The sequence below is a fragment of the Natator depressus genome, chromosome 14, assembly GCF_965152275.1.
Source record: "Natator depressus isolate rNatDep1 chromosome 14, rNatDep2.hap1, whole genome shotgun sequence".
NCBI lineage: Eukaryota > Metazoa > Chordata > Testudines > Cheloniidae > Natator > Natator depressus.
The window spans coordinates 39,518,116-39,543,972 of NC_134247.1; the positions used below are offsets into that span (position 1 = coordinate 39,518,116).

Sequence of the window (25,857 nt, forward strand, 5' to 3'; positions counted from 1 at the left end):
GGAGGAAGGGGTGGACATGGCCAAAGATGAAGCTGCTCTCAAGGTCATCCGAGAGCAGCTCCAGTGCAGAGATAAGGTATAAATGTTCCCCACCTGGGCTGGAACCAAGATTGCCCTGTCCCTTCCCAGCATCCCCACCCCCTGCCCAGGGTCTTGTCCCTCCTGATCCACCACCCCTAAGGGGCCCTTTTACATCCATGATGTGGGACCCCCAAGATGGAGGTGTTTGTCCCACAACAGCCAAGGTTGTCTGCCCCCACAGGCACTGTCCCAGTTCCTGATCCTGCTTCTGTAGGAGTGGTGGGGGATTTGGACAATAGGCGGGTCCCCCCAATCCCCCATTGAGGCTTGAGCCCTGGAGCTGGTTTGGGTGGGGTAGGAAGGTCCCTAGCTAACAGGCTCTCTCTCGCTATACCCCACTCCTGGTGGGTACAGGATGAGGGGCAGCAGCTCCTGTTCCTTCAAGCCATCTACCCCGCATGTCTGGCTGCACGGGAGAGAGGGGAGGACACGCTGGAGCCGCGCTGCTGCAAGGCGGCTGTGGTGAAGAGGATTGTGGTGAGTGAGACACGCCATCTGGTAGCTGGAGGGAGGAGAGAGACATGGGATTGGCATGACATGGCAGGGGTATGGCCGGGCTAATGGGTGGGGACTGGGTGGTGTTGGAGGGGGCAGCAGAGGACAACGATTCCTGGGGCTGAAGACTTGGGAGAAGAGAAGGGAGAAATTCTGAGATTGGTCAGTAGTGGGCAGGGGGGGAATTGTGGGGCTGGAGGGCAGCTGAGAGTGGGGGACAAGGAATCACATGGTCCCAGCTCGGTCATCGGGATGGGGCTGAATGGGGCAGTTTTGACAGCGAGGAGGAGAGAAGGGTATTCGGAGTGAGCTGGGCAGGAATCCGGGAAGGGGGACAAGTTTGATGGGAAGGAAGGAATCGGAGGAGCGGGAGGTGGTGGGGGATCCTGCTGGCCATGTGGGGCACAGGCTGTGTCATCTCGTCACTGGGAGGTGTCAGTCGGGCCTGAATCTCACACGCTCCTTTGTCTCCTTTGCGTCTCACAGGAGATCATCGAGCAGCTTCCCGATGACTCATCACCCAGCGCCGTCCTCGCCCACTCCCTGGCTGCAGTGGGCAACCTCTGGTACCGAGACAGCCCTACCCCCACACCCCGCCGGCTCCCCTCACCCCAGTGCTGCTCAAACCCAAGGCTGGGAGTCACCGTCACTGTCCCTCCCAGGTCACCTCCCAAGAGTGGCGCCTCTGTCAGAGATGGTGGGCTGGGAAGGTTCACTCTCTCCTGGCGGGGCTCTTCTTTTCACTCCCATAACATGAGAGGGGCTTTGGGGAGGGGCTCACTCCCAGGCTCAGATACAGGAGGGGCAGCAGGCTCCAGGGAACAGGAGCTATTCCTGTCCTGCCACTGTCTGTCTGTGATGCCTTGGCCTTGTTATTCCCTAGCTAAGTGCCTCAGTTTCCATTCTTGCCAGCCTGTGCCTCTATCCCTGTGGCTTGGTGTCTGTGTTGGTGACAGTCCCACCCCTGTACTGCACAGTCTAATACCAGCTCCTCTCTCTTGCCAGCACCATGAAACCTGCCCTGGAGCCAGCCCTAGAGACCCACCTCTTGCGAGCTGCCCTTCACGCCGTCTTCACCCTGGGCACGGAGAAGGACACCACCGACATCCAGGTACCTCCTCCTCCTCCATCCTCTTACTTTTCCAGAGTGGTCCTTGGTCCCTGCTCCCTTGATTCGCTGGAGCTCCAGATTTAGGGGTGGGGTAGCAGAGATGGAACAAGCTGCAGGGTTGGATCCTTCCCTCCAGCAGGGAAGAGATTACCCCTCCCTGGGGGATTTCTTTCTTTCTTTCTTTCTTTCTTTCTTTCTTTCTTTCTTTCTTTCTTTCTTTCTTTCATAAGCCCTGTTTTGCCCAGAAGCCCAGCTTCCATCCAAAGCAACTTGGCTGTTTCATACTCTTCTGCCTACAAGGCCCTCTGCAGAGACCTGCTAAGCTCATGGATTAAAGGTCCAGGGGTCATCAATTCTTGCAAATTGCCTGCAGTGGGCTGTGAAGGAGAGAGGCCGGGAGATGTGTTTGGGAGTCTCCCCAGTGCTTCCCAGAGACCCCTCTTCCCATCCTGTGGCAGGTGTAGGCCCAGGTTCCCTAACTCTGACCCATGCTTTGCAGGCTCTGCACAAAGTCATCCCAGAGGTCCTGGATGCCATGCTGGGGAACCTGCTGGCAGAGTCCCCAGACACTGACAGGCTCCACTTCATCTTGGAGGTGAGCCCCATTTGACCTGAACTCTTTGGGGGACTGGTAAGGAGAGACTGGAAGATCCATTTTCTACTCTGTCCTCCTAGCTGGGTCCCCAGTGGGCCGTCCTTGGTTGGGGAGGTCAGTGCAATGTAGTGTCAGGTCCTTCCTTCTTGAAGGACAGAGTAAGGAGCTGAGACTCCAAGCCAGAGCTCTCCCTGGTTCTGCTGAGCACTAAGCTCAGGGCTCCTGGCTGTCTTGGGGAGTGAGAGTCTGAAAACCCACCCTTCCCCCACCCCTCCAACACACAGAGCCCATGAGATTCGGGAGATGGTTCTCAGAGAAGAGGCACATGCTCCTTCCTAGAGAAAGAGGAGGACCCCAGGGAATCAGCCCTTCCCTTTGATCTGCTCTGAAATTCCTGGGGGGATTGTGCTCTCAGTCACTCCCTACATGCCCCCAAGAATTTGCATAGCAGGGAAGGGCCGAGGGTTCAGTCTCCTTTCTGGTGAACTGTTCAGGAATCAGGAGTTCGGGGATGATGGGACCAGCCCCGACCCCGAACATTGTCCCAATCTAGAGAGACGCTGAGAAGTTGTGTCCTGAAGGGTACAAGCTGCATCCTGGGGGAAAGAATCCCCTTCTAAAGCTCTGCCATCAATGACTCAGCTATTCCCCCCTGCGCAGAATGTCTCAGGCCCCTGGGGCTGGGGGCATGGGGCTCATTTGCAAAGCAGGTGCAGCTGGTCACTGAGTGTGACCTGCCTCCTTTCCCCACAGCATGTCAACCTCTGGGTCGTGTCCAGGGTGTCGCAGGAGCGAGCCAGGGCTATCAGGAGCAGCACAGCCCTGCTGAGATACACAGTCACCCTCCCTGAGTTTGACGTAAGTGAGCTCCGAGCCCAGCTTGCTGGCTCCAAGCGGAGGCGGGCTGGCTCCAGCGGGTTGCAGGATCTGCTGCTGCTGCCGGGGCTGTGGGTTAGGAGGGTTCTTCATGGGGAGGCAGAGTCAGAGCAGAACTGAGCTAGGGTTGAGTGAAGTTCTTCTTGTCCTGGTTCAGTGTTGTCCCTGGGCCTTTAAGGGGACCATGCTCCAGCCCCTGCTTGGCATCCCAAAGCAGCTCCAGGCTCCCTTGGCAGCAGAGCAAATGAAGGGTCGATCTCAAGCTCCTCTCCCCCAGCATCTCCTGCAGAGGGGCTAAGAGGAAGGAGCCATCTGGCCCGGGGGGACAGGGAGCTGACAGGAAAATGCTGATGGAGTCCCCTCTGCTCTCCCTTCCATTAGATCTCAGCCGAGTTCCCTCGGATGGGGCACCATGTGGCCCAGCTGGCTCTATTTGTCAGCGAGCCAGACAAAGACATCAGCCGGCAGGCCAGGGAGGGGACTTACCAGCTCTACCAACTGCTGCTCCAACAGAGGGGTAAGGAACCCAGCTGGGACACGGAACCCAATAGAGGACTGAGAGTGACCACAGGTTGATAATGGGACCCCAGACCATTTCTCTCAGACTGACCCCAGCCGGAGGACAAGTCTCTCTCTTCCTCTGTTCTTCTCCACTCCACTGTGCAGCCACCAATGGGATTGGAAGGACACAGAAACTGCAACCAGAATGAGGAGAAAAGTCTCTCTCTCTCTCTCTCTTCCAGGCCTGACCATACATGATGCGGAAGATCTCTGGTGCTATGACTGGCACCAGGACAGCAGACTGTTGGGCTACAAGAATACAGCCAGAGTGGGGGAGGTAAGGGCACTGTGCCAGGGCATGACACAGCTCAGGGAGTGTGGCTGGCTGGGTTCCCTGCAGTGGATGCCTCCTGGAGGCAGGAAAAGAGCCCGCTCCTTATTTCCAGCTCAGAGTTCCTCATCCAGCAACCAGTAGGACAGGCTGGTGCTAAAGGTCCCACATTGGAACCTCGCTAGTTGCCGTGATTTGAGGAGAATCCCCCGTGGGTGAGTTAAGATAGGATTATGGCTCTGGGTGTCTCTCTGCTCCTTGTCCCCTGGCTGATCCCCAAGTGTCTGAGAGGAGAGCACTGGGTCAGTCAGTCACGATTGCTTGATCAGACCCTTGTTTAATTCCCTGCACCCTCTAGAAACAGAGAAAGGAGGTGGGGTTTGCCCAATTCCATTGCCGGTCAGGAAGCAGAATGTCCCAACCTGGGAACCGGGTAGGGGACATAGTGAGCTCCAGATCCAATATGGACCACATGCGCCCCCCCTCATGTCTCCAGACCTGGCCAGGGAATGGCAGAGTATCTGGACCTCAGCCACTGTTCCAAAGAAGCACATTGTCACTGAGCCAAGTTGCGGCTACTTGCTGCACAAGTAGAAAATCAAAGACACCCCCCCCACCCCCGTCTCACAACTGTGGTGAGAATATCCAAACCTTCGAACACACCGTAACACAATGCACCCAGACTGGAGTCAAAGGTGAAATGGGTGATTTCCACAACATCACAGAGGAGGCCTTGGAATGGCTCCTGGATCGACAAGGGCATCGACAGAACACTCATCCACAGACGCCCCGTCAGAGAGACTGTGTGAGCTTGTCCTGCCTCCCACAAGCTGAATTGCTGCAGCAGAATAAAAGTCTCCGAGGAGCGTCTGGGATGCGGACTGGGCCATGAGTCTCCTTGTCCTTGTCAGGCTGCAGGTTGGATTCCCCTTGAAGAAACCAAGGAGCTGCAGAGGCCATTCCCAGCAACTAGAGAAATCACTTAGCTCGGGGAAGAGACCTTTGGTCTGTCAGCTCCAACCCCCTCCCCCGCCCGACAGCACACACAAACTCCTCTAGCCCCTGAGGTGCAGGAGATCTCTCTGCTGGAAGCAAGACAGGGTCCCCTGTCGTCTCTGTGCCCTGCACAGCAGAGTGGGCCTGCTCACACACATTAGAGATCCATTTCCAGCCCATCCTGGCCCCTGCCATAAATTGCCTTCCCGAAAGAGCCACTGGAGGCTTTAGTCCCTCAGCATCTGTGACCTTTTAATAAAGGGGCTTCCCTGAGCCCTGGGACCCTGAAAGCCTCCTGGGGAATGAACTGCCTTGGCCACAGCAGCTCTCTTCCCCGCCCTCTGGGGCACTAGACGCCATTGTACCGCCAGGACTTGGAGGCTGGCTCTGGGCAATCTGCTCGAGCCTCATGTCCTCTTGGTTTTAGGTCTTTGGAAAATTCTTCTCCGTCAAGCAGAGAAGATCCTTCCTGCGGACAGCAGTGCTGGCCATCCACGACCCCCTGCTGCGTGTCAGCCAGGCTGGGCTGATGCTCGTCTACTCCCTCCTGGGGGAAGCCCAGCAACTGATGGGGGACACGGTAAGCAGCTGCAATCGACTGAGGAGCTTGGGGTGGGGCCCAGGGCCTCCTTCCCATCCTCTCGCCATTCGCTGGCCTGGTAGCAAGGAGCCTAGTGGGGACTTCTGGCCTTCATGGACTTCTGTTCTTAGGATGTGGTGCTCAGCTATCACTCCTGGGAAGGACAGGAGAGTCCCCTAAGTGCCCTCTGGGAAACTTTCCTGCCCCACAGAGCTGCACCCATTTCCCCATGGCCTAGTGTCCATGTCACCCGAGCCACCATCAAGAGTTGCTCCCATCCCTGGCAGCCTGGGAGGCCAAGGACTGACTGGTGATGGCGACTGAGCAGGAAGGGCTGAGGCACATGGGCGTGGGAAGCTGGTCTTGCTGCTGGTAGGGCTGGACCCGCTCTTGAGAGATTGGGAGGATTCAGTCAGCAGGGGCTGCTGACCTGCCCCGTTCCCCAGGGCTGCCATCCTGTGGCTTCAGCTTTTGTCACTGGGGTGACTTGGGGAAAGGTCTCAAGCTCTCCCCATCCCACTTCACTGCTGCCAGAATCCCTCCCACCCCCCGCCACCCTTCTTGAGCCCCTCCCTGCCCTACCTGGGTGGGGATGGAGGTAGGGGTGGAAGAGAGGGTTCTCCGAACTTGAGCGGTGTCCCCAGGTGGGTTGGAGGTGGAACAGCTGTCATGGGCACTGATGGGGAAGTGGCAGGAGCTCACCCTCCAAGGAGGGGGGTTGGCACTGGAGGTCACTAGAGAGGACAGCAAGCCTCCATCCTGGGGGTCAGGAGGGTGAATCTACCACTCAGACATGAACAGCTGCTGGGTGGAAATGATGGTGCTGGTTCCAGGTGCCCTTCATCCTCCCTGATTCCTGGGGAGTGTCTCAGTCTCTGCCATGTTCTGTTTCCCCTGCAGCACGAGGATGTCACAGCCAAGGTCATGTGCCAGCTACACAACATCCGGCACTTGCACCAGATGCCCGAGGCGCTGCAAGGGCTGTGGCTCATCTGATGCTCTTCAAGGTTCCCCTCCCTGTTCAGAAAGTCCCGCTTCCTGCTGCAGGTACTGCTCTGTCTCACTGTAAATGGGGGGCTAGTGGAAGCGGAAATGGTGGCCCGTGGCACTCACAGAAACTCTCTCCCCTCTCTGTGGAGCGGGGTCCTTCCCTCAGCCCCCCAAATTCCTTCATCTGGACAGGAGCTCTTTCCCTCACACCCATATCCCTCCCCTCTTTCCTTGATCTTACCCCCATCCCATTCCCCATGCTCCCAGGCAGAGATCTTCCTGCCCCATATGGCGCAGAAGGACCTTTGGGTCAGGGCTACAGACTGTCTGCCCAACTGAAGCTCAGGAAGCTCCACATTTGAGGAGGTGAGGATGGGACAGAGGCTCAGGGCTAGCTTCATCTCCTGCCCTTTATTCTTCCTTTGGCCCTTCTCTGGGCTCTCAGAGTCTGACATGAAGAGGAGCCTCCTCCCCGCATGTCTTCTAGGCCCTGGGGTGTGTGACAGCCTCCCAGATGGGTGCAGTCAGAAGCTGAACCACCTCAGGGAGCAGTGGGGACAGGTCCCTTGTCCTAGGAAACCAAGCAGTGGTAGTTCTCAAAGAGGCTGAGAGGGAAGACCCTGCTCCCTCTTGGAGGTAAGAGCCATTGACTTCTTTGGGCATATGGGTTTCTTGGGGGAGAAATGGGATCCCTGCTGCTTAGCCTGGCTGGGAGCTTCCCCCATCCCTGGGACAGAGGCATCTTTATCAATGTGCCACCCTTGTTTTTTTCCAAGCAAGAGGGTCCCCAGAGAACTCCTCAAACCTGTTCTCCTGGGAGGGTTTCTGGGAGGAGGCTCCCGTCCCTCAGTCTCCAACTCCATCATGCAGTCTCTTTCACCTAACATCTCCGCTCTCCAGCTCCATTTCCCGCAGCGGGACAAACGGACCTTCAGCTCCTAGAGAACAGACTCTGACCTCCTTCTGATCAGCAATGGGGTTTCACCATCCCCTCAGCAAACCTGTCAGCCGGGCTGGACCGGATTTGAAGGAGGAGGGTATCTAACAGGGTGGCTTGTACTGTGGCTGCCTAGCCTGGGGCTAGGCCAAATTGATAACCAAGTGAGCCCCACCTGAGAGGAAACAAGGGAAAACAGCAGCAAAAGTACAGAAGCAGAGCAAGCTATTCAGTAGAAGGCCTTGGGCCAAACCCTGGAGTCTAGGGTAGGACTGGGTTCTCTCACCGTTCCTAAGGAAGGGGACATAGAAGACCATAGAAACCCAAGAAGGGCAGGCCGAACCGAAATCAGGCTGAGGAAGAACTCCCCACGAGGGTGGAAGGCCCTGTTTCTGTTCAAGACATTTTGGGACTTTGTTTGCCTTGAGCATGACCCAGGAAGGAGTGGAGTAAAGGCCAGTCACCTGGTTGGAGGGCTGAGTTCCCAGCCAACAAACTGCAAGAGTGAGTATCAGTGGGGTTGCTAGCCCAGCTAGAAAATGGTGACATGAGGCCTGGTCAGCATCTAGAGGTGAGTGAACTCTGGTACATACCCAAAGTGGCTGTGTCTGGAGCCCCGTGTAGCCTCTTCTGTGGGAAGTTCCCATGGGTCAGTGGGGCCTGAATCTCTCCTGCTCCTTTGGTCTCTTTGGGCTTCCCACAAGATGTCTGGTGAACTGCCCTTGGACTCTGGGCCCAGCACCACTCAGAAATTATTTGCTACCTTCAGAGAGACAGGGCACAGCTCAGCCTGTTGGGTAGGCTGGAGACTCACACTTCACTGGAACACACAACACTGAGGTGGTTTGGGAAGCATAGTAACAAAGAAGAGATTTAATCTTTGCCTTAGCAGTTTCCAGACTAACATCTCAGCTTTCCTAACAGACCTTCTTTGATGTCCCTGTAGGGTAGAAAACTTCTCTGTCAAATCCGCTGATTTGATTGCTTCGTCTTCTGGTTTCAGACCCTCTGTTCTCCTTCTGGGGTGCCTGGACCCTGATTGTAACATCTCTCTGGCCCAGCCTCTTACACAGATGTGTGCTGCAGCCAGCCCAGCGCAGGGAGCAGTGGGGACAGATGATCTCCTCCTGTCAGACCAAGAAACAGGGGTCCCATTGAGGCTTAGATGGAAGATCCCAGGCATCTCCTGGAGGTAAGAACCGTCCACTCTTCTGGGCACTTGGGGCTGTTGCAACAAAGAGGGGGCTCCTGTTCCATAGCCTATTTGTCCTCATGACTGTGTTTTTTTCTTCTCAGAGGATGCCTCCGGGACCCTGGAGACTGTTTCGTGCAGGAGGTTTGAGCGGGGAGAGATCACTCACTGTCCTGACCCATGGGTCATTAACCCAGGTCTGCAGGGTTCCTGGGAGCAGCCACCCTCCAGCATGCCACCTGGAAGCCTACGAAAAACTGCTTACCTAGGACTGACCAAGTCCAGACCCAGTTTGAGGCTCCTATTGGCAGCGTCCCAGAGCAGCTTATCGGCCCCCAGGACCTCCTTAAACCAGCAGCAGGAACAAGAAGCTGTCTGAACAGCCGAGCTCCTCCCCAGCTCTGGACTGTGTGTTGGCTCTTCCTGCTCCCACTCCCCAGGCTTGATTTCCTGGCATCCAGACTCGGGGTGACTCATCTGATTTGAGGTTCTGAACCCAATTTGGTTTTTTGCTTCTGCTCTTCCAGTGTCCTGACCCAGCTGACTCTCGACTCCTGTCTTGTGAGTGTGGACTCTGCCTCTGACCATTAGGTCTGGCTGCCCATGACCCAGCCATGACACTGACTTTTCTTCAATTCCTCCAATGTCCTTTTCTGCTCTCCAGCTCTGCTCTCCCAGCAAGACACACCGATGCCTTGGCTCCCAGAGTCCTGCTTGCCTGCTAGTCAAGGGCTCAGGGGGAGTGCTTGTCTTGCCTCCTCCCCCACCACAGCTGCTTTTCCTCGGGGACTCTCCCTAGCACAGAGGAGAATCCGTCCTGGCAGCAATTCAGGAAGTCACAGAAGGGACGGTCTGCTCAGCTCCCTCTGCAATGCCACTGCCCGAGACCATTACGAGTGGGTGCCCAGTGACTGCGCCAGCAGCTCCTTGATAGAATCCTGGGACAGGGTAGTCGTGTTTCACTGTGACCGCGGGAAGCCATGCGAAGATTGCGGCATTGAGGAGACTCTTCTGCTGTCCCAAAGGGTTTCTGTTCTCCTGCACAGTCAGACCGTGGGGCCAGGTTGCAGAATGGGGAAGAGCTGGTTGGTGATGAGTCGGAGGATTCACCATACAGGTGGCTGCAGCTGCAGATCCTGGAGTCCCTGTGGTAGGGTTACCATGCGTCCGGAGTTTCCCGGACATGTCCGGCTTTTTGGGTTTTTAGTCGCCCTCCGGGAGGAATTTGTAAAACTCTCCAAAGGTCCAGGATTTCCCTCCCAATGCAGCACTCTGGGGGTGGGGGGGGAGCTGCACGCTCTGTGGGGGAGTGTGGCACTATGTCTGGCTCCGCACCCCAGACACACTGCTCTGAGCAGCAGGGTACCGGGGCCAGGGGGCTGGAGAAGGGGCATGGGGTCCCAAGGGACAGTCAGGGGACAGGGAGCAGGAGGGGTTGGATGTTTCAGGGGTTCTGGGGGGAGCCTGTCAGGGGGTGGGCATTTGGAGAGGGGTCGGGAGAGTCAAGGGACAGGGAGCGGGGGGGGGGGGTTGGACGGGGAGGAGGTTCGGGGGGGAAGTCAGGGGCAGGGAGCAGGGGAGATTAGATGGGTCGGGGGTTCTGCTGGGGCAGTCAGGGGACAGGGAGTGGTTGGATAGGTGTGGGAGAGCCGGGGGTCTTTCAGGGGGTGGGGGTGCGGATAGAGGGCGGGGCAGTCAGGGGATAGGTAGGGGGTGGAGTTCTAGGGGGGCAGTTCTGGTGGAGGGGTCTAAGGAGGGGGCAGTTGGAGACAGGGAGAAGGAAGGCTTAGATAGAGGGCAGGGTCCTGGGAGGGGGCGATCAGGGGACAAGGAGCAGGTGGAGTTGGATGGGTTGGTGATTCTGTGGGGGGCAGTCAGGGGCAGGAAGTGGGAGGGAGTAGATAGGGGGCAGGGCTACCACTCCCCCCCTCCCCCCCGGAGTGTCCTCTTTTTTGAAAGTTCAGATATGGTAACCCTACCCTATGGGCCCAGCCTCCACTCCTGAGAGTTCAGGCGAACCTCCCCCTGTTCTCAGGGAGTCTTTGGCTTTCGTGGCTGGGCCTGCCTGCCAAGACAGAGGACTCAGTGTTTCCATCAGGCTGCTCAGTTGCCAATGCAGCCACCCAAAGACGTGAAAAATGGAAGAGAAAGAGCAAAGCTGGACCCTCCGCTGAGCTCCTGCAATCAAGTGAGCCCAGCCTGGGAGAGACGAGGGAAAGCTCCAAGGTGGCTGGTGGCTGCAGGAATCTAGGGGAGGAGAAATAAATAGTTAATGATGAATGCTTCAGGCTTTTTCTTGTGTGGTGAAGGGTTTAAAATGGGTCTAGTTACGATCACATTCAACTTTACAATCGCTGTGTCTGATTGAAGGGCAGGTCTAGAAAGGGCAGAGGTCACTCTAGGAACTTCATTCTCAGATTCTGTCCCTATTGCCTGCTTTGACCAGCTGATCTCAACCCAACACCCCCCTCAGGTGGTAGCAGTGGTGAGCTCTTTCCCTCTTTTTCTGGATTAGCCGCCAGCATGGGGACAGGATACATGTGGCCAAGGAAATGGAGAGGCATGGGGGTCACTTGCAGAATTACCTGTTCATGCAGCTCCTATGGGGGAAGCACGGTAGGGTACCGTGCACTCCGGGGCACCATTTCAAATTTTGGTGGTGGCGGGGAGAATAATTTCACCCCGATTCCAGGGGCTACTTAGGCACCTGAAAACTCTAGTGTTTTGACAGATAACTTAGCAATGAGCTGACAGGAACACTTGCCAGACTGCTTTCCAGGGAAGACAGCTATAAGAATGGATCCAGGGAATGGTTCTGTAGCTCTGAGCTGTTTGGACACTTTCAGGGAACATTCCCGATGCAAGACAGAGATCCCCAAAGTTATCCTGGGTAACCCTGAGAGACTTATGGAAAACTAGCAGATACCACATCTCTGCTGTCACTTTGCATGGACAAACTTGGACTGTCCCAACCTGTTCATGTATTTTACCTGCTTTAACCTCTCAAGAACTTTCACATATAAAAGAAAGAAAATTAAAGAAATGACGTAGTTATACCGATATAGGGCCGTAGCATAAACCCGACCTCAGAGTTGTCCCATTGAAATGGAATTATTCAAAGCAGTAATTAAAGTTAAACATGCATGTAAGTGTTTCCAGGGCCAAGATTAAGGCCACAGCTTATGAGAGGTGCAGACGCAAGAAGAGAAGAGCTGTGCAAAAACTGAAATGCCACTTGGAACTCGGCCCAAACAATGCATCATGAAAAATAAACTCATTTTGTTATACAGTAATAGAGCTGGTTCAAAATGGTTTTACACTGACAATGCAACCTTTGAACTAAAAATGCCACTTTGGATTCCATTGATCATTTGAAAAAAGTTCCCTTTTTAAAAAAAACATTTTGGATTTCTCTGCCCACTTGAGAGAGAACGTGGAGTTTTTCCCACCAAAACTAAACAAAAATTTGATCATTAAAAACATTTGCAAATAAGTTTGAAGAATATGGCGGGGTGGGGGGGGGAGAGAAGTAGTTTCTTCTTCAATTTTCATGAACCTCCCCACCCCCGCTGTTTTTGACCAGTTCTAATTGTGAATAAATGTCTGTCTGTCCATGAATGATAAATATGTCTGCTACTGAAACGTTTACAAACAACGGCTCTCATGAGGAGCACTGAGGTCACATTACGCAGAGAAACACCCAGGCCTGCAGGGTTCACATTCTCCAAGACATAAACCGCCCCAGGACGGGAATGTCACACACAACACAGCGTGACTGACCCGGGTTGGTGAGGTGCATGTTTTGCTGTTGCTGGCAAATTGTGCTTTTTTGAGGTGGGGGGAGTTATATTTGAAAGGAGTTCTTCATCCTCTCCCACTCTCATCCAGGGGTGCCGGAACAGGGGAGACCAGGGCCCACCACTTTTTACTGGCCACAAGTGTGAGCGACTGGATGATGGGGGAGAGAAGGGAGCGGGGTGGGGGTGTGTTTGGGGGCAAGGGGCGGCGTGAAGTGGGAGCTCAGAGAGAAAGGCGGCATGGGGGGGGGCCCCAGGGAAAGGGGCGGTTTGAGGGGGCAGGACCTCGAGGAGAAGGTGTGGCACAGGGGCTGGGCCACAGTTTGGGTGCCAGCAGCCCCCCCCACTTTTAGGAAACTTTTGCCCATCCTGCCCTCATCCCAGCCCACACGCTATAGTCACCGGGTCCGTCGGATATTCCAGGCAGATGGAGCAAATAGCTTCATCTTGTATTTCCCCGGCTGTAGCTGCAGCAGCCATGGCAGCCGGGTGAGTATCTGTTCTCCCTGCCAGTGGCTCTACACAGTGGGGGCTTGTGCTGACACTGGGAGGGGCCACCTGCAAGTATCTGCTAGTCCCAGCCACAGAAGGAGAAGAAGAAAAAGGAGGAGCCAGGAGGGGGAGAAAACAGGAAAGTGAAAGTGAAGGAGAGTAAAAGAGGGGGAAGGACAGGGAGAGGGCAGGAGAGAAGGACTGGATGGAGGTAGGGAGAAGGGAGGGGAGAACGGGAGCAATGGAGAGAGGGGGACGAATATGAACCAATCTGATGTGTATTGCTGGAAGGCTGGAAGGGAGAACATATCCCCTGCCCCACAGGCAGGAACTGTCTAACCCACCCCAACACTCCCTGGGGATTGAAGTGGGGACCTACAGCGCTTAGCACAAGTCTCTACAGCTGGAGCTAAAGAGTCAATCTGTGAAGTTCAGAGCTGTAAAAACCCACAAAATAAGGTCTGGATGAAGCATGGTCTGAGGATGCTTCCCTCCCCCTCCCCCACCCCCCAGTGACCAGGGTGAAGCCCTGGCAGTCCGGTTTACTGGGCCCTGCCTCATCCAATCAAGAAACAGAAACAATCCCATGTGACCTGTGTGTCCAATCATAACTAACCCCACAGAAATCAATGTGTTTGACAAATGTATTTGAGCAAATAAATCTGAGAAAATTGTGATCAGTGTGTGGGCAGCTGACAAAGGGGAACAGAAGCTGAGCTCACTGGACACGTCACATTCTGCACTTGATTTCCCCAGCTCTGCTTTCAGCCCTTCTGTCCTCCCCCGGCCCCTGCCCCACCCGGTCTTGGTCTCTTGCCTTTTATTTATGCCTTTGCTCTGCCTGGAGAATTACTGGTGTTACTATTATTCCGTATTATTTCTGTAGCCCCCTCAGTGCCCTGGGCATCTTGTATGGTCCCTGCCCTGGGTGCTCCCAAGCGGGGCTGGGCTCAGGGGCTCACTAATGGGTGTATGGAAGGAGAAGTCTGCAGGCCCAGGGCAATAGGTCAGGGTGGGCGTCCAGGCATGGAGGCAGGTGCAAAGATAAAAGAATATGGGGTGGGATATAGGCTAGGTGAGAGGCTGAGGAGGGGAGATAGTTGAAGAGCTTCCAGGGCTCCCAGGTCCCATTCGCCCATCCTGGGCTCCTTGCTCCGACAACCCTGGGGCTGGGCTCTCCCTCCCCTTCCCCTGGCCCAGCTGCCGACTGCCCTTCCCCAGCTCTCCCCACTCCCTGTCCCCACTCCTCCCTCCATCGCGCTGGGACCAGTTTCCCTGACACAGCTAAGTTGGCAGCACAAAGCAGCCCGTACAGCAGGGCCTGGGGCTCTCACTCTTGGCCCCTGTGGCTGTTTCACCCCTCACCATGGGCAATAAGTCCCTCGGGCAGTAAGTGCCGGGACATTCCCTGTTGCTCACTGGCCCCATTGCACTCACTGGGATCCTGGGCTCGGCTTTTCTTTGGGAGTCAGATCATGCAGTTATTGGTCCTGAGGGGACCTGGGAATCCCCCCAAGCCAGGCCTGGAGCCGACCCCACTGGGCTTCTCTGGGAGGCTGTGAGGGAGGCTTTAAAATGAGGGAACTTAGGTCTCCTCCCCTAGAACATTCTGAAATCCCGCTGCAATTTTCTGAATTTGACACAATAATAAAAAAAAGTTGAGGCTAAAAATTGTAAGTGCCCAAGTGGGACCCTATGTGGGGGAAGCAGCCTGTGGTGAGCTGGCCGAGTCGTTCTGGGGGAATTTTCAAAGGTGCCTGGGCACCTCGCTTCCAATGGGAGTTAGGCACTTAAGTGCTTTTGAAAATCCCGGTAGATACCAAGCTACATCTTTAGGTGTCTGCAGACCTTCTAAAATCTGCCTCTTAGTCTCTGTGCCACATTTGCAAAGTTATTTAGGCTCCTAAAGATGCAGAGAGGAGCCTAGTGGGACGTTCACACTTGCCTTGTAAGCTGATTTATATTTTTTTAAATAATGTAAAAGTGGACTGGAAATAGTAAGCGTTTAACAGTTTCCCTCTGTTCCACAATATCACCATCATAAGAAAAATGTATCTAACTAAGAATATCAACTTTATTAATACTCTTTTGAATACGGAAACAACCCAGCACTCTTGGATCAATAGCCCTCAAAAGCAAATACTTTCTAAAAATAAAACAAAATGTCGCTCTTTCTTTTGCAATGTTCTTCAGGAGGCAGCAAACACTTTTTGTCGTTGTCCAGTGGGGGATGGGGCTGCCCCTTGCCCAGCCTGGGGCAGGAGTGGTAACTGCGGGGGGGGGGGGAGGGCAGGGTGTCACGACACTCACCCAAGCCCCAGCTGCTCAGGTCCAGGAAGCCCCCTCGCCTCCCTTGTGGTGGGTGACAGAAGGTGGGTGGGGGGGCTGCTGTCACGTGTGCACCTCCTCCTCTGCTGCTGCCCCTCACCATAGCATCACTGCGGGTGGGGGATGGGGCATCTCCTTGCCAAGCGTGGGGCAGGAGGGGTGACTGTGGGCGGGGGCACGAGTACAACACAGACCCATGCCCCAGCTGCTCAGGTCCAGACCCCAGGAAGCCTCCTCGGAGTTGGAGTCGTCTCCCAGTAGGTGCCGGGGGTGGCTGCCATCACATGTGCACCTCCTCCTCTCCCCCCTCCGCAGGTGCAGCAGCCACCTCAGCCTGCCGCCCGCGCCGGTCCCTGTGTTGTAGCCAGCAGCGGCCGGTGAGGGAGCACTGCGCGGAGCAGCTGGCGGGGCCGGGGGCGCTCCAGGGGAGGCCCATGGCGGCAGCAGGTGGGGCTGGGGCAGAGACCCGGCCCCAAACATTGGTGGACCTAGGCTCCCAGGCCCTGAATATTGCTGGAGCATGAGCACCAAGGGCCCATATAACTCGCTGACCCTGCAAGGTGTATTTATGCAAGTTCTCAGTTGCAGATGTAACCCTTCTGCCAGGCCAAGTTGATAGCAGCAAGGGCCGGGTTCAGTACACAGGGGTTCCCTCTCATCAAAGCAAACGCAAAACTGGCTTGAGCCCCCACCCAGTGACCTGGGAAAATCTTACACACCCCCTGGGCGCCTCAAGAGGAAATAGTTCCCCTCTCGCAAGCACAGAGTCTCGGTGTAGCAGAGAATCTTTAATAACATGAGGTAAACGACATCAGCATTAAATTGGGGAAACACCACAACTCGTGTTCATTAACCAAACCATGAGCAAAGACCCACCCCAGCAAATTGGGCCACATCCTTTCCCTCAGGTTCTTGAGTCCCAGAACCCAAACGTCTCTTGAGTCCAGCAATCCACAAATCACCCAAAGTCCAAAAAGTCCAGCCCCAGAGTTCAAAAGTTCATCTGCATAGTGTTACTCCCCAGTCTGGCTAAAATGTGCCTGTGTGTGGGGGAAAGAGGTAAGGGGCACCTTATGTGTCCTGAAGCTGACTGCCCCACAGGGCTCTGCTCTGCCGTCTCATGAACGGCTCCACTCTGCACAGCTCGCTGTCTCACAAACACCTCCGCTCTGCACAGCTCGCCTCGCCGTCTCACAAACGCTCCGCCAGCCTATCCATGAACAGCACCACTGCACTCTAGATCTTCCGGCTTCCCACTACTTGACACAGTGCTCAGTGATTTCAGCTCTCAATGATTTCAGCTCATAGTAGTGGGAGCCTTAGTGCTGGTGCACCATAAGGCCAAAGTGAATTCAGCACAGTACCTGTAGCAAGACTCTTAATAGACCCAAAATTAGCTCTGACATTCCACAGTGGAGAGAGACAGAGGTGCAATTGGTGTTTCATGCCCTCACAAAGGGGCCCACACCACCAGGTACTAATACCTGTCTCAAGCCTCTCTCCAGTCACAGAGTTTTGGAACCCATTGCCTAGAGAGTGCTACTTAGTTGATGGTGAGTCCCTCCATCATAACAAAAGGCCAAGTACAGTTCCAAGCACAGTTCCCATAATCAGGGTAATAACAATTTATTCTTCCTGCCCCAATAACAGAGACACTGGGGATCCCACAGAAGCCAAAGTGACCATTTGGGCAGCTATGGCCTCATTCTAGGTGGGGTGGGTGTGCCTATGCAAATGAGATCAGCCCCTGAAGTTCTTTTCCACAACTTGCCACACCTCACCACCAGATGTCAGGGTGGAGCTCATCCTGACTCTGCTTACATCCCTCCCCCCAGCCGAGAATTTGTCGTCCTGACAAATCACACTCCCTTTATACCAACTCATTGGTTTCCTCCAAAGGGCCTCAGAAAGCCCACTTTAGCTTCCACAAGCCTGTGTGCTAAATGTATTGGCTCCTCACTAGTCACCCCAGGTGCATCATAAGTTAACCGTTTTACTGGTCTTATCACCCTGTCTCGTCTATTGAGAATCTCTGTTGCTGAGGTAGGGGGAACATCCTCTTGATTGACGGATGGAGAGGCTTCCTTTGAGGGTCCCTTGGCTACTGGCGTAGGCCCCTGCACTCCTAGTTCTAACACTCCCTGAATCAGTTTTAGTTTGGTCCATTCTCTCAATAGTAGTTTACCCTCCCTTTTGGCAAGTAGTGTATCACGAATGTCAATATCGTGCCGCTGGGCTTCTTGCCAGTCAGCCGCATTGAGCATGGGCAAAGGAGATTGGTCCAATGCAGTATAGTTCACTGAAGCAGAAGGCATGCATTCAGGGGGCAGGCCCAAAGCAATATAGTTCACTGAAGCAGAAGGCATGCATTCAGGGGGCAGGCCCAAAGCTTCTGCAACACATCCCTGAAGGCTCTCACGGGCCTCTGGCTCTCGGCGACTCACACTGCAAATAGCTCTCACTCCATCTGTGGGTATCACAGCAACTTCTGGAGCCTGCGGACACCTAGACAATGCATCTGTATCTACATTGCTTCTCCCTGATCGGTACTGAATGCTGAACTCATAGCTAACCAAGGCGGCCACCCACCTCTGCCCTGAATTTGTCCTGTATTTATTTACTTCTGAAAAACACCAAAAGTTAGATTCTGACTGTGTGGAGACATCAGCTATTACAGAAACCACATTATAATGTTTACTTTGTTTACTATATATGGGATTATAATAAAAATGTCAGAGGAAAGATCCAAATGATAACTCTAGCCTGTGTTCTTGCACATTGTTAAAACCTGGGAATTGCTGAGAGCAGATTTAATCGGGCTATATCCAGTATCCCAGAAGCGATACCAGTATGTAATGACAGCTACAGATGATTTTTCAAAGTAGGTAGAAGAATTTCCACTTAGAACTATGAAAGCACATGAGGTGGAGAAGAAGACATGTGAAATTATATATTAACATGGCTGTCCAGAGCAGATACTGGCAGATCTAGGTTCTGAATTGAATAACGAGGTAACAGTTTACATTTGGTGTTCTTTTCACTATATGGTCAATTACACAATCATGGCCGTGTGACACAGAGCTTCAGCAGACCATGCCACCTAGACAGCAGCAGAATTGATAAAAACACAAATGAATCCATCACAAGATAATGTTAGGGTATTTATTTTCAAATAATCAACGTAAGTTTAGGGCCCTCTGCCATGGATGGCATACTGTGAATAAATCTTCAAAACTGAATGATTACACTGAAAATGTTCATAACGCATCACGTTTAAAACAAGAAGTAGTCGTAGCAATGCCATGTGATGTGCCTCCCCTCATACTCTGCTCAGCCAGCTCTTCAAGAAATTAGGTTCAATCACCAATGTCAAGGAATTGGACCAATCGGTCACTATTTTTACAGAGCATTCCAGAAGGTGGTCGACAAAACCCAGAGGAATTGTGATGAATTTCCTGGAGCAACTTTCTTTTCTTTATACTCTAAACCTCACATGACAATAAAAATATAACCCTTTTGACTGATTTATGGCCGAAAAGAAAGGTCTCCCAATAAAGCTTCACCAAATTTCATGTTATGTGTCATTAAGTGCCAGCATCTTTACTACAATTAAGTTAATTTGTGATGATTCAGTAAAGGAATAGAACCCCTTCTCTATTTCTTTATTAAACGACATTTTTGTGTCCTTAGAACCAAGAACATGGAAAGCCTGGCAGTACTCTGAAATCAACAGTGGACACTGACAGTACATTCCCTGCAAATAATATTTCTCAAGAAAAATAAACCAAAAAAATGAGATTGTAGAAGACATTTTTGTATATAGCAGGGGTAGGCAACCTATAGCACGTGTGCCAAAGGCGGCATGTGAGCTGATTTTCAGTGGCACTCAGACTGCCAGAGTCCTGGCCACCGGTCCGGGGAGCTCTGCATTTTAATTTAATTTTAAATGAAGCTTCTTAAATATTTTAAAAACCTTATTTACTTTACATACAACAATAGTTTAGTTATATATTATTGACTTATAGAAAGAGACCTCCTAAAAACGTTAAAATGTATGACTGGCACTCAAAACCTTAAATTAGAGTGACTAAATGAAGATTTGGTACACCACTTCTGAAAGGTTGCCGACCCCTGGTATCTAAGAATACAGCATTTGAGGTTGGGGACCGTGTTTTGTGAGAAAAAGCAAGGAAGGGTCATATCTTGTTTACCGATTATATGCAGTTAGAAAGTGAATTAATGCTGACAGAACTTCAAAGAATATTATATAATCTTGTATGAGTTAATTTAAATATATTGCTTAATTAATTCTATCATTTTTAAGCTATTAATTTTCAAAGGTGTAGTGCAGGAGGTGGGTGTATGTGCCCGGCCTTCCAGAGAGAACCAGTCAAGACAATAAAGGGGGGGGGAGAGAGAGAGAGCACCTGCACATGTGTGTAGTTGTGATGTTTATGACACACGTACATTGTAATGGAACAACCCCATCTGACAATTTAATAATTTATTTTGTGAAGGCAAATATTTTGGATTTCTTGAAATTCCACAGCTGAAATACAAATGACGTTATTTAGAGAAGTTAAACTTCAATATAGATTTGAGGGAAGAATCAAAAAATAAATGTAAATAATTCCATTTCTAAAAATATGTTTAGATGCTTGTTTCTGAAATACTGTTGAAATGTAAATTGAAATATTCTTGTATTTACACCTTGTTACAATAATATTTTCTAAATTACAATAATCTTTTTTCTTTCGTATTTTACCTTGAGATTTCACAGGGGTAGAAAATTCTGGCAGGAGTGAATGACCTCATACCCCACCATCTGCTATCCCCGGGGCAGGGGACGGGGCAAGGTGAGGGCTGGCGGTTGCCAGGTGTCCGGTTTTCGACTGGACCCTCCAGTGGAAAAGGGAAACTGGCAGCGTCCGGTCAGCACAAAAACTCCAGTAGCTGCAGTAACCGGAGGGGTGGGGAGGAGCAGCAGCGCTGGGGGGGTCGGTCTGTGCTGCGGGGTCACTGTCAGGGACCGAGATTCCCCCCGGCCGGAGCCAGGACTGGGCAGATGGTCAGGGGAGCCGCGTTTGTACCCCCAGCATTGACACCGGGATAGAAATAAGGGCGGAGCGTCCCGGAGAAGGTGCCAGTGAACGTGAAGAGATGGGACCCGTCAGTCACATTGTAAAACGAGACCTCGCCCGCCTCGTAGTCCAGGAAAATCCCCACCCGGCCGGGCCGGACACTGAGAGGGAGGGGGGTCCTGGGGGAGGTGAAGGCCTTGTATTCCCCGTCCCTCAGCCCCACGGCCCAGTATCCATTCCCAGGGGAGCATGTGACCCACCCCTTCCTGCTCACAGATTCCCTACAAACCCCCAAAGCCCATCTCGTCTTGTCTCCCACCCCCACCTCCCAGTAACGCCTCCCGCCCGCGAACCTCTCAGCGCCCAGGACACAGGCATAATAATCAAATCTCTCAGGCTTGTCGGGCAGATCCTGGCGTGTGTCTCCACGTCTCACATGTTTCCGATCCTCAGACAGGACGAGGTAGGGATGAGCCGTGTCTGGATCCAGAGTCACGTCCACTGGGAAGAGAGTCACAGAGTCAGGGCCGGGGGCAGGGGCTGGTCACTGGGATCGACGGGAAATTAACCTGCGTCCCCGTTAATCACTGGGGGGGGGTTGTTGCCTGAGGGGAGTCAGGGCCCCGCTGCCTGTGAGGAGACAAAGGGGGGAAAGGGCAGGAGGAGCGGGGGAGGCGTGGGAAGGTGTCAGTGGGGGAAGGGAGGGGAGAGGCTGATGCTGGGAGAGGAAAGGGGAGGGGCAGGTGACAGAAGCAGAGGGGGGAGCGGTACAGGGGAGGGGCAGGTTTCAGGAGTAGAGGGGGGAGGGGTAGAGGGGAGGGGCAGGCAGAAGGGCAATGTGGGGACAAGGGAAGGGGCGGGCACCAGAAGAAGAGAGGGGGGTGAAGGGCAGGATCCCGGGGGCTGCAGGGGGTGGGGGAGGGATGGGCTCCATGGGAGAAGAAGGGGATGGACCCCAGGAGGCTGCGGTGGGCAAGGGAAGGGGCAGGCACCAGGGGGCAGAGGGGTGTGAGGGAATGGGGGAGCTCCAATGGGGCAGGGGAAATCAAGGGGAGGGTGAGCTGCCAGGGGGTGAGATGATGAGGAGTGGGGAGGTGGAACCATGGGGGGTAGCGAATGGGCAGGCACTGGTGCCGGGGGGCAGAATGGGGGGTGAGGGAACAGGTGAGCAGAAGGGGGGCAGATAGAGGGGTATGGAGAAGGGCAGGACCTAGGGGGGCAGAGGAGTGTGAAGGGAGATGTGGGCACCAGGGGGGCAGAGGGAAGATGAAGGAGGAGTGGGACCCAGAGATTAGGAGAGAGGGAGGGGAGGGGCGGGGCAGTGCTGAGGTGAGGGGAAGGGCAGAGACCAGGGGTCCAAAGGGGGGCGAGGGAAGGGACTTGCACCAGGCGGGCAGAGGGAGCAAAGGAAATGGCAGGCACCAGGGAGGCAGATGGGGCAAGGGTAGAGCTGGGACTTGGGGCAGAGGAGGTGCTGGCACCAGGGGACGAGAGGGGTGGTGAGGGGTGCAGGTGTCATGGAGCCAGAGGGCGAGGGGAGGGGAAGAGGTGAGAAATAAAGAGAAGGTGGCATGGATGATGGTGGCAGAGGAGCGAGAGGAGAGTGGGGTCAGTGGGGCAGAGGGAGGTAAGGGGGTAGGCACCAGAGAGGAAGGGGACAAGGGGAGGGTCAGGTGTTTGGGGGGGCAGGGGGAAGGAGTGAAGGGGTCGGCACCAGAAGGGTGCAGGGGTAAGGGAAAGTGCAGGTGCCAGGGGGATTGAGGGTGTTGAGCAGAAGGGCAGACACAGGGAGGGCAGAGGAGGGGAGGGACAAGTACCAGGGGGCAGAGAGGGGCAAGGAGAGAGGCAGGGGCAGGTGGGTAGAGGGAGGTGTTAGGAGACGGCATTGGGGAGAGGCAGGTGCCAGGGGGTCAGAGTGGGGCTAGAGGAGGGGTGGGCAAAGGGGGGTGAGGGAAGGGGTGCATGCCAGGGGTCAGAGAGAGTGGGGAGAGAGGCAGGTGCCAGGAGGGCTGAGGGGAGTTAGAAGGGCAGAAGCCAGGACAGCAGAAGAGGGTGAGGGGTGGGACGGCCATCAGGGGGCAGAGGGGGTGAGGGCAGTGGCAGGCACCAGCGAAGCAGATGGGAGTGAGGGAAGGGGTGGGAGACATGGCAGCAGAGGAGGGAAAGGGGAGAGGTGGATGCCAGGACATAGCGGGGGTGTGAAGTGATGGGTGGGCTCCAGGGTGTAGAGGATGTTTGGGGGAGAGGGGAAGGTGCCAGGAGGGCAGGGGGGAAGGAAGGGGGGTTTCCGGTGGGGCAGAGGTGGGTGGAAGGCAGGGGCACATGGTAGGGAGGCAAAGTGGGGGACAGAGGGGCCTAGGGAAGCAGAAAGTGGGTGGGAAGAAGGGGAGGGGCGAGGAGGAGGGGTCAGAATAGACGCAGGGTCCAGGTGGGCACAGGGGTGAGAAAAGGGTAAGGGAGGGGCAGGAGCCAGGGAATCTCTCTTGCTTTGGGGGCATTTGTGGTTGGTTTCTCGCTAAGAGCAGGTTGGTGCTGGCCCCACACACACTGGGGGTGCAGCCCTGCCCCAGGGGGGCGCAGCTGGGACTCTCCATGCTGGCGGGCCCCACGGGCACCACCTTCCAGCCAGGCAAACCCCACAGCCAGCCCCTCCCCTCTCCTGGCCCAGCCCGTCCGCCATGGGGCAGTGCTCTGGGTTGGGCTCACTGGGGCGGCAGTGCAGTGGAGGATACGGGGGTGGGTGGGGGGGGCGGGTAAATGCGTACTAATAGGCTGTTGCTAATGAGGCCAGGGCGGTGGGGAGGGGAGGGGGCATTTCCCCACTTACTGCCCCCTCCCTCTGGGGGAAGCTGCACCGGGTGCCAGTCCCAGTTCACATCCGCACAGCAAGTCTGCCCTGGGGGTTTGCGTCGGTGCAAGGAAACCCCGGCAGACATGGCCTGAGACACTGGTGTGCCAGGTGCCATAACCCCTCCCGTCACTGGGGTTATAGATCAATAATTACAGGGTGACTGGAACAGGGGGGCTGGACTCTGGGTCTCCCAGGTCGGGGCCCGACACACTGGGCTGCAGAGTCAGTTTCGCTCCCACGCTCTGGCCAGTGCCCAGGGCAGTGTTTAGACACAGGGGGACATCATCAGACCCCCAGAGCCCAGCAGCTCAAGCCCTCATGGCGTCCAACAGGAGGATTGAACCAGAGGCTCCCCGCTGGGGGCCCAGCCACGGGGCTAAAGGCTGGAAGGGAAGCGGTGGCACCTTTCTGTTCAAAGAAACTCGTCAGCAAACTCGACAGTGATTCGTGAAAAGTTTCTGTTGACCCGAAATATAATTTTCCAGCAAATAAACTATTTGTCCAAAACATTTCACCCAGCTTCACTGTAAACCTGTCTGAGCAACTGAGGAGCCCAAATCCCAGTGACTTGCAGTGAGTGTCTCTCAACATCCCCAGAAACGCAAAGTGACGGGCAGGTCAGACTCAGGACATCAGCTATGAAACACTCTAGAGCTGCTATTTAATTTGCCCTGGGTAAAAAAATTCCCCCGAGCCCCAAATCTCGCCCCCAAAATCAGGCTGAAAATGGAGACCCCCACAAATCAGCCTGAACTCTGCCCAGAGCGATTGTCCCATGGACAATGCTAGCGGCACAGACCCTCTGCAGCTGCACCTGGGCGTCTCCCAGAGCAGATAATGGTCACACAGATCGTCCCAGAGCCCCAGGGGCTCCGGTGTCTCCATCTAATGACTGCGCCAGCCACCCCCTTCGCTCTCATTAACCAGCCCTGGATCAGACGCGCTGGGAACTTTCAGACCCAGACTCTGGACACACTCTGGGTTCATGTAAACAGCCCGCGGCAGCGAGTCTCCAAACGGGGTGGACAGATTCAAGCTTGTGGGGCTCCCTCTTTGGCACTAAAAATAGCCATGTAGACGTTCAGGCTCAGGCTGGAGCTCAGGCTCTGAAGCCCAGCGTGGAGCCAGGTCTGCCCCTCACAGCGCAAGCGGGGAGATTGTCTGTGTCCACGTCCCCTTCACCCCATTCCTGGGACAGGGAACAGCAGCCCCAGGGCCCCTCCGTTCACCCCCAGGGCAGGGGAGCGAGAGCCCTTGGCCTTCTGGGCAGTGGGGCCTCCCAGCACCAATTCCTGGGTCAGTGAGAAAGTGTCTCCACCTGGAGAGCTCTGTGCACCCGGCAAATACACAGATGTGCCCGTGGATCAGGATCCGGGATGGTCCTCTCCCCTGGAGTGATGGAAGCTCCCTAAAAGTAGAGAGGCCACCGGTGCCTGAACCATGGCCCCGCCCTCCCGTGTGGGTCCTCTCCTGGAGCTCCAGCCCCGGCACCACCCCTTCTCCCCAAACCCCTGCCCTCACACAGCCCCTTCTCCCCGAGCCACAGCCCTCACACTGCCTCTTCTCAAGACCCCGCCCCCGCACCGCCCCTTATCCCCAAGACTCCACCCCCACATCGCCTCTTCCCCCCCAACACCCCGCCCCCCATTGCTCACCCTTACAGCCGGTAGAAAGTGGGAGACCCGGCCCTCCTATCAGTAAAAGTGATGGGGCCATGGTCTCCTGGCCCCTCTCTTCCAGTGCCATTTATTCCCCCCCTCAACCCCAGGAGGAGCGGGAGCATTGGGGCAGTGTCAGTGAGTTCAGTGCTGGGGGTACAAGTGGGGTTTACACTCCTCCTGCTGGAGCTCTGGGTATCGAGGGTACAAGGGTGTCACAGCGGCCATGTGAGCCCCGCACTGTCCTGCCAACGTGGCTCAGCCCTGACACCTGCTGGAGCCTCTCCCTGGGGAGGAACCGTCCCTGCAGCCCCTTCAGGCCTTGGCCTCCCTGCGGAGGTGGCCGGTCAGGCTCCCGTTAACGAGAATTACGACATGAGCTCCTGTTCGCTGGGAGCCGGACTCTGAGCCTGGGCTGAGATCAGTGACTGGGGAGTGAAAGGCCCCAGCTGCCCTCACTGCCCCCCTGAGCCAGCCCAGCGCCCCCAGCCATTCAGTGCGATAACAGCGATGCTCACACCTGGTGACACCCCTGGTGCCCGCAGCGGGCAGGGCGAGGGCCTGTCCAAGGAACAATGGGTGCAAGCTGCAGCAAGGGAGACTGAGGCTGGAGATGAGGAAACACTTTTGAAGTCTCAGGGCAGTGAAGCTCTGGACCGGGTCCAAGGGAGGCTGCGGGATCCCCGTCACTGGAGGTTTGTAAGAACAGATTGGACAAACCCCTGCTAGAGATGGTCTAGGCCCTGCCCCAGCACCAGGGGCTGGGCTAGGTGACCTCTCGAGGTCCCTTCCAGCCCTACATTGCCGTGAGTCTAGGTTACAGCTGTTCCTGGGGAGTGGTGTGTGGCACGTGGCAGAGTTAACACTGTTAGTGACCATAGCAGCTCAGCGTCCCTGCCAGGGGCCTGGGCTGGCACGTGGCTGCCTGTACCCAGCTCAGCAGGGTGTTACTGGGCCGTATGGAC

The 25,857-nt window shown here is 55.0% G+C and overlaps 2 protein-coding genes and 1 pseudogene across 2 annotated transcripts in view; 2 read left to right on the forward strand and 1 right to left on the reverse strand.

The window, feature by feature from the left end:
- Positions 1-25,857, forward strand: part of LOC141998040 (zinc finger protein RFP-like) — a 338,200-nt pseudogene that overhangs the window by 156,972 nt on the left and 155,371 nt on the right.
- LOC141998789 (maestro heat-like repeat family member 5) lies at positions 1,430-15,683 on the forward strand. The gene is made up of 4 exons (XM_074971773.1): positions 1,430-1,687; positions 2,187-2,282; positions 3,036-3,140; positions 15,618-15,683. Exons 1-4 carry the CDS (start codon positions 1,586-1,588, stop codon positions 15,681-15,683), a joined length of 369 nt encoding a protein of 122 aa, XP_074827874.1. The 5' UTR covers positions 1,430-1,585.
- LOC141998477 (E3 ubiquitin-protein ligase TRIM39-like) overlaps positions 20,310-25,857 on the reverse strand; it is a 31,069-nt gene continuing 25,521 nt past the window's right edge. The window contains exon 6 of the mRNA XM_074971330.1: positions 20,310-20,884. Within this exon, the coding sequence (XP_074827431.1) occupies positions 20,325-20,884 (560 nt within the window). The 3' untranslated portion in view covers positions 20,310-20,324. The remainder of the gene's footprint in view (positions 20,885-25,857) is intronic.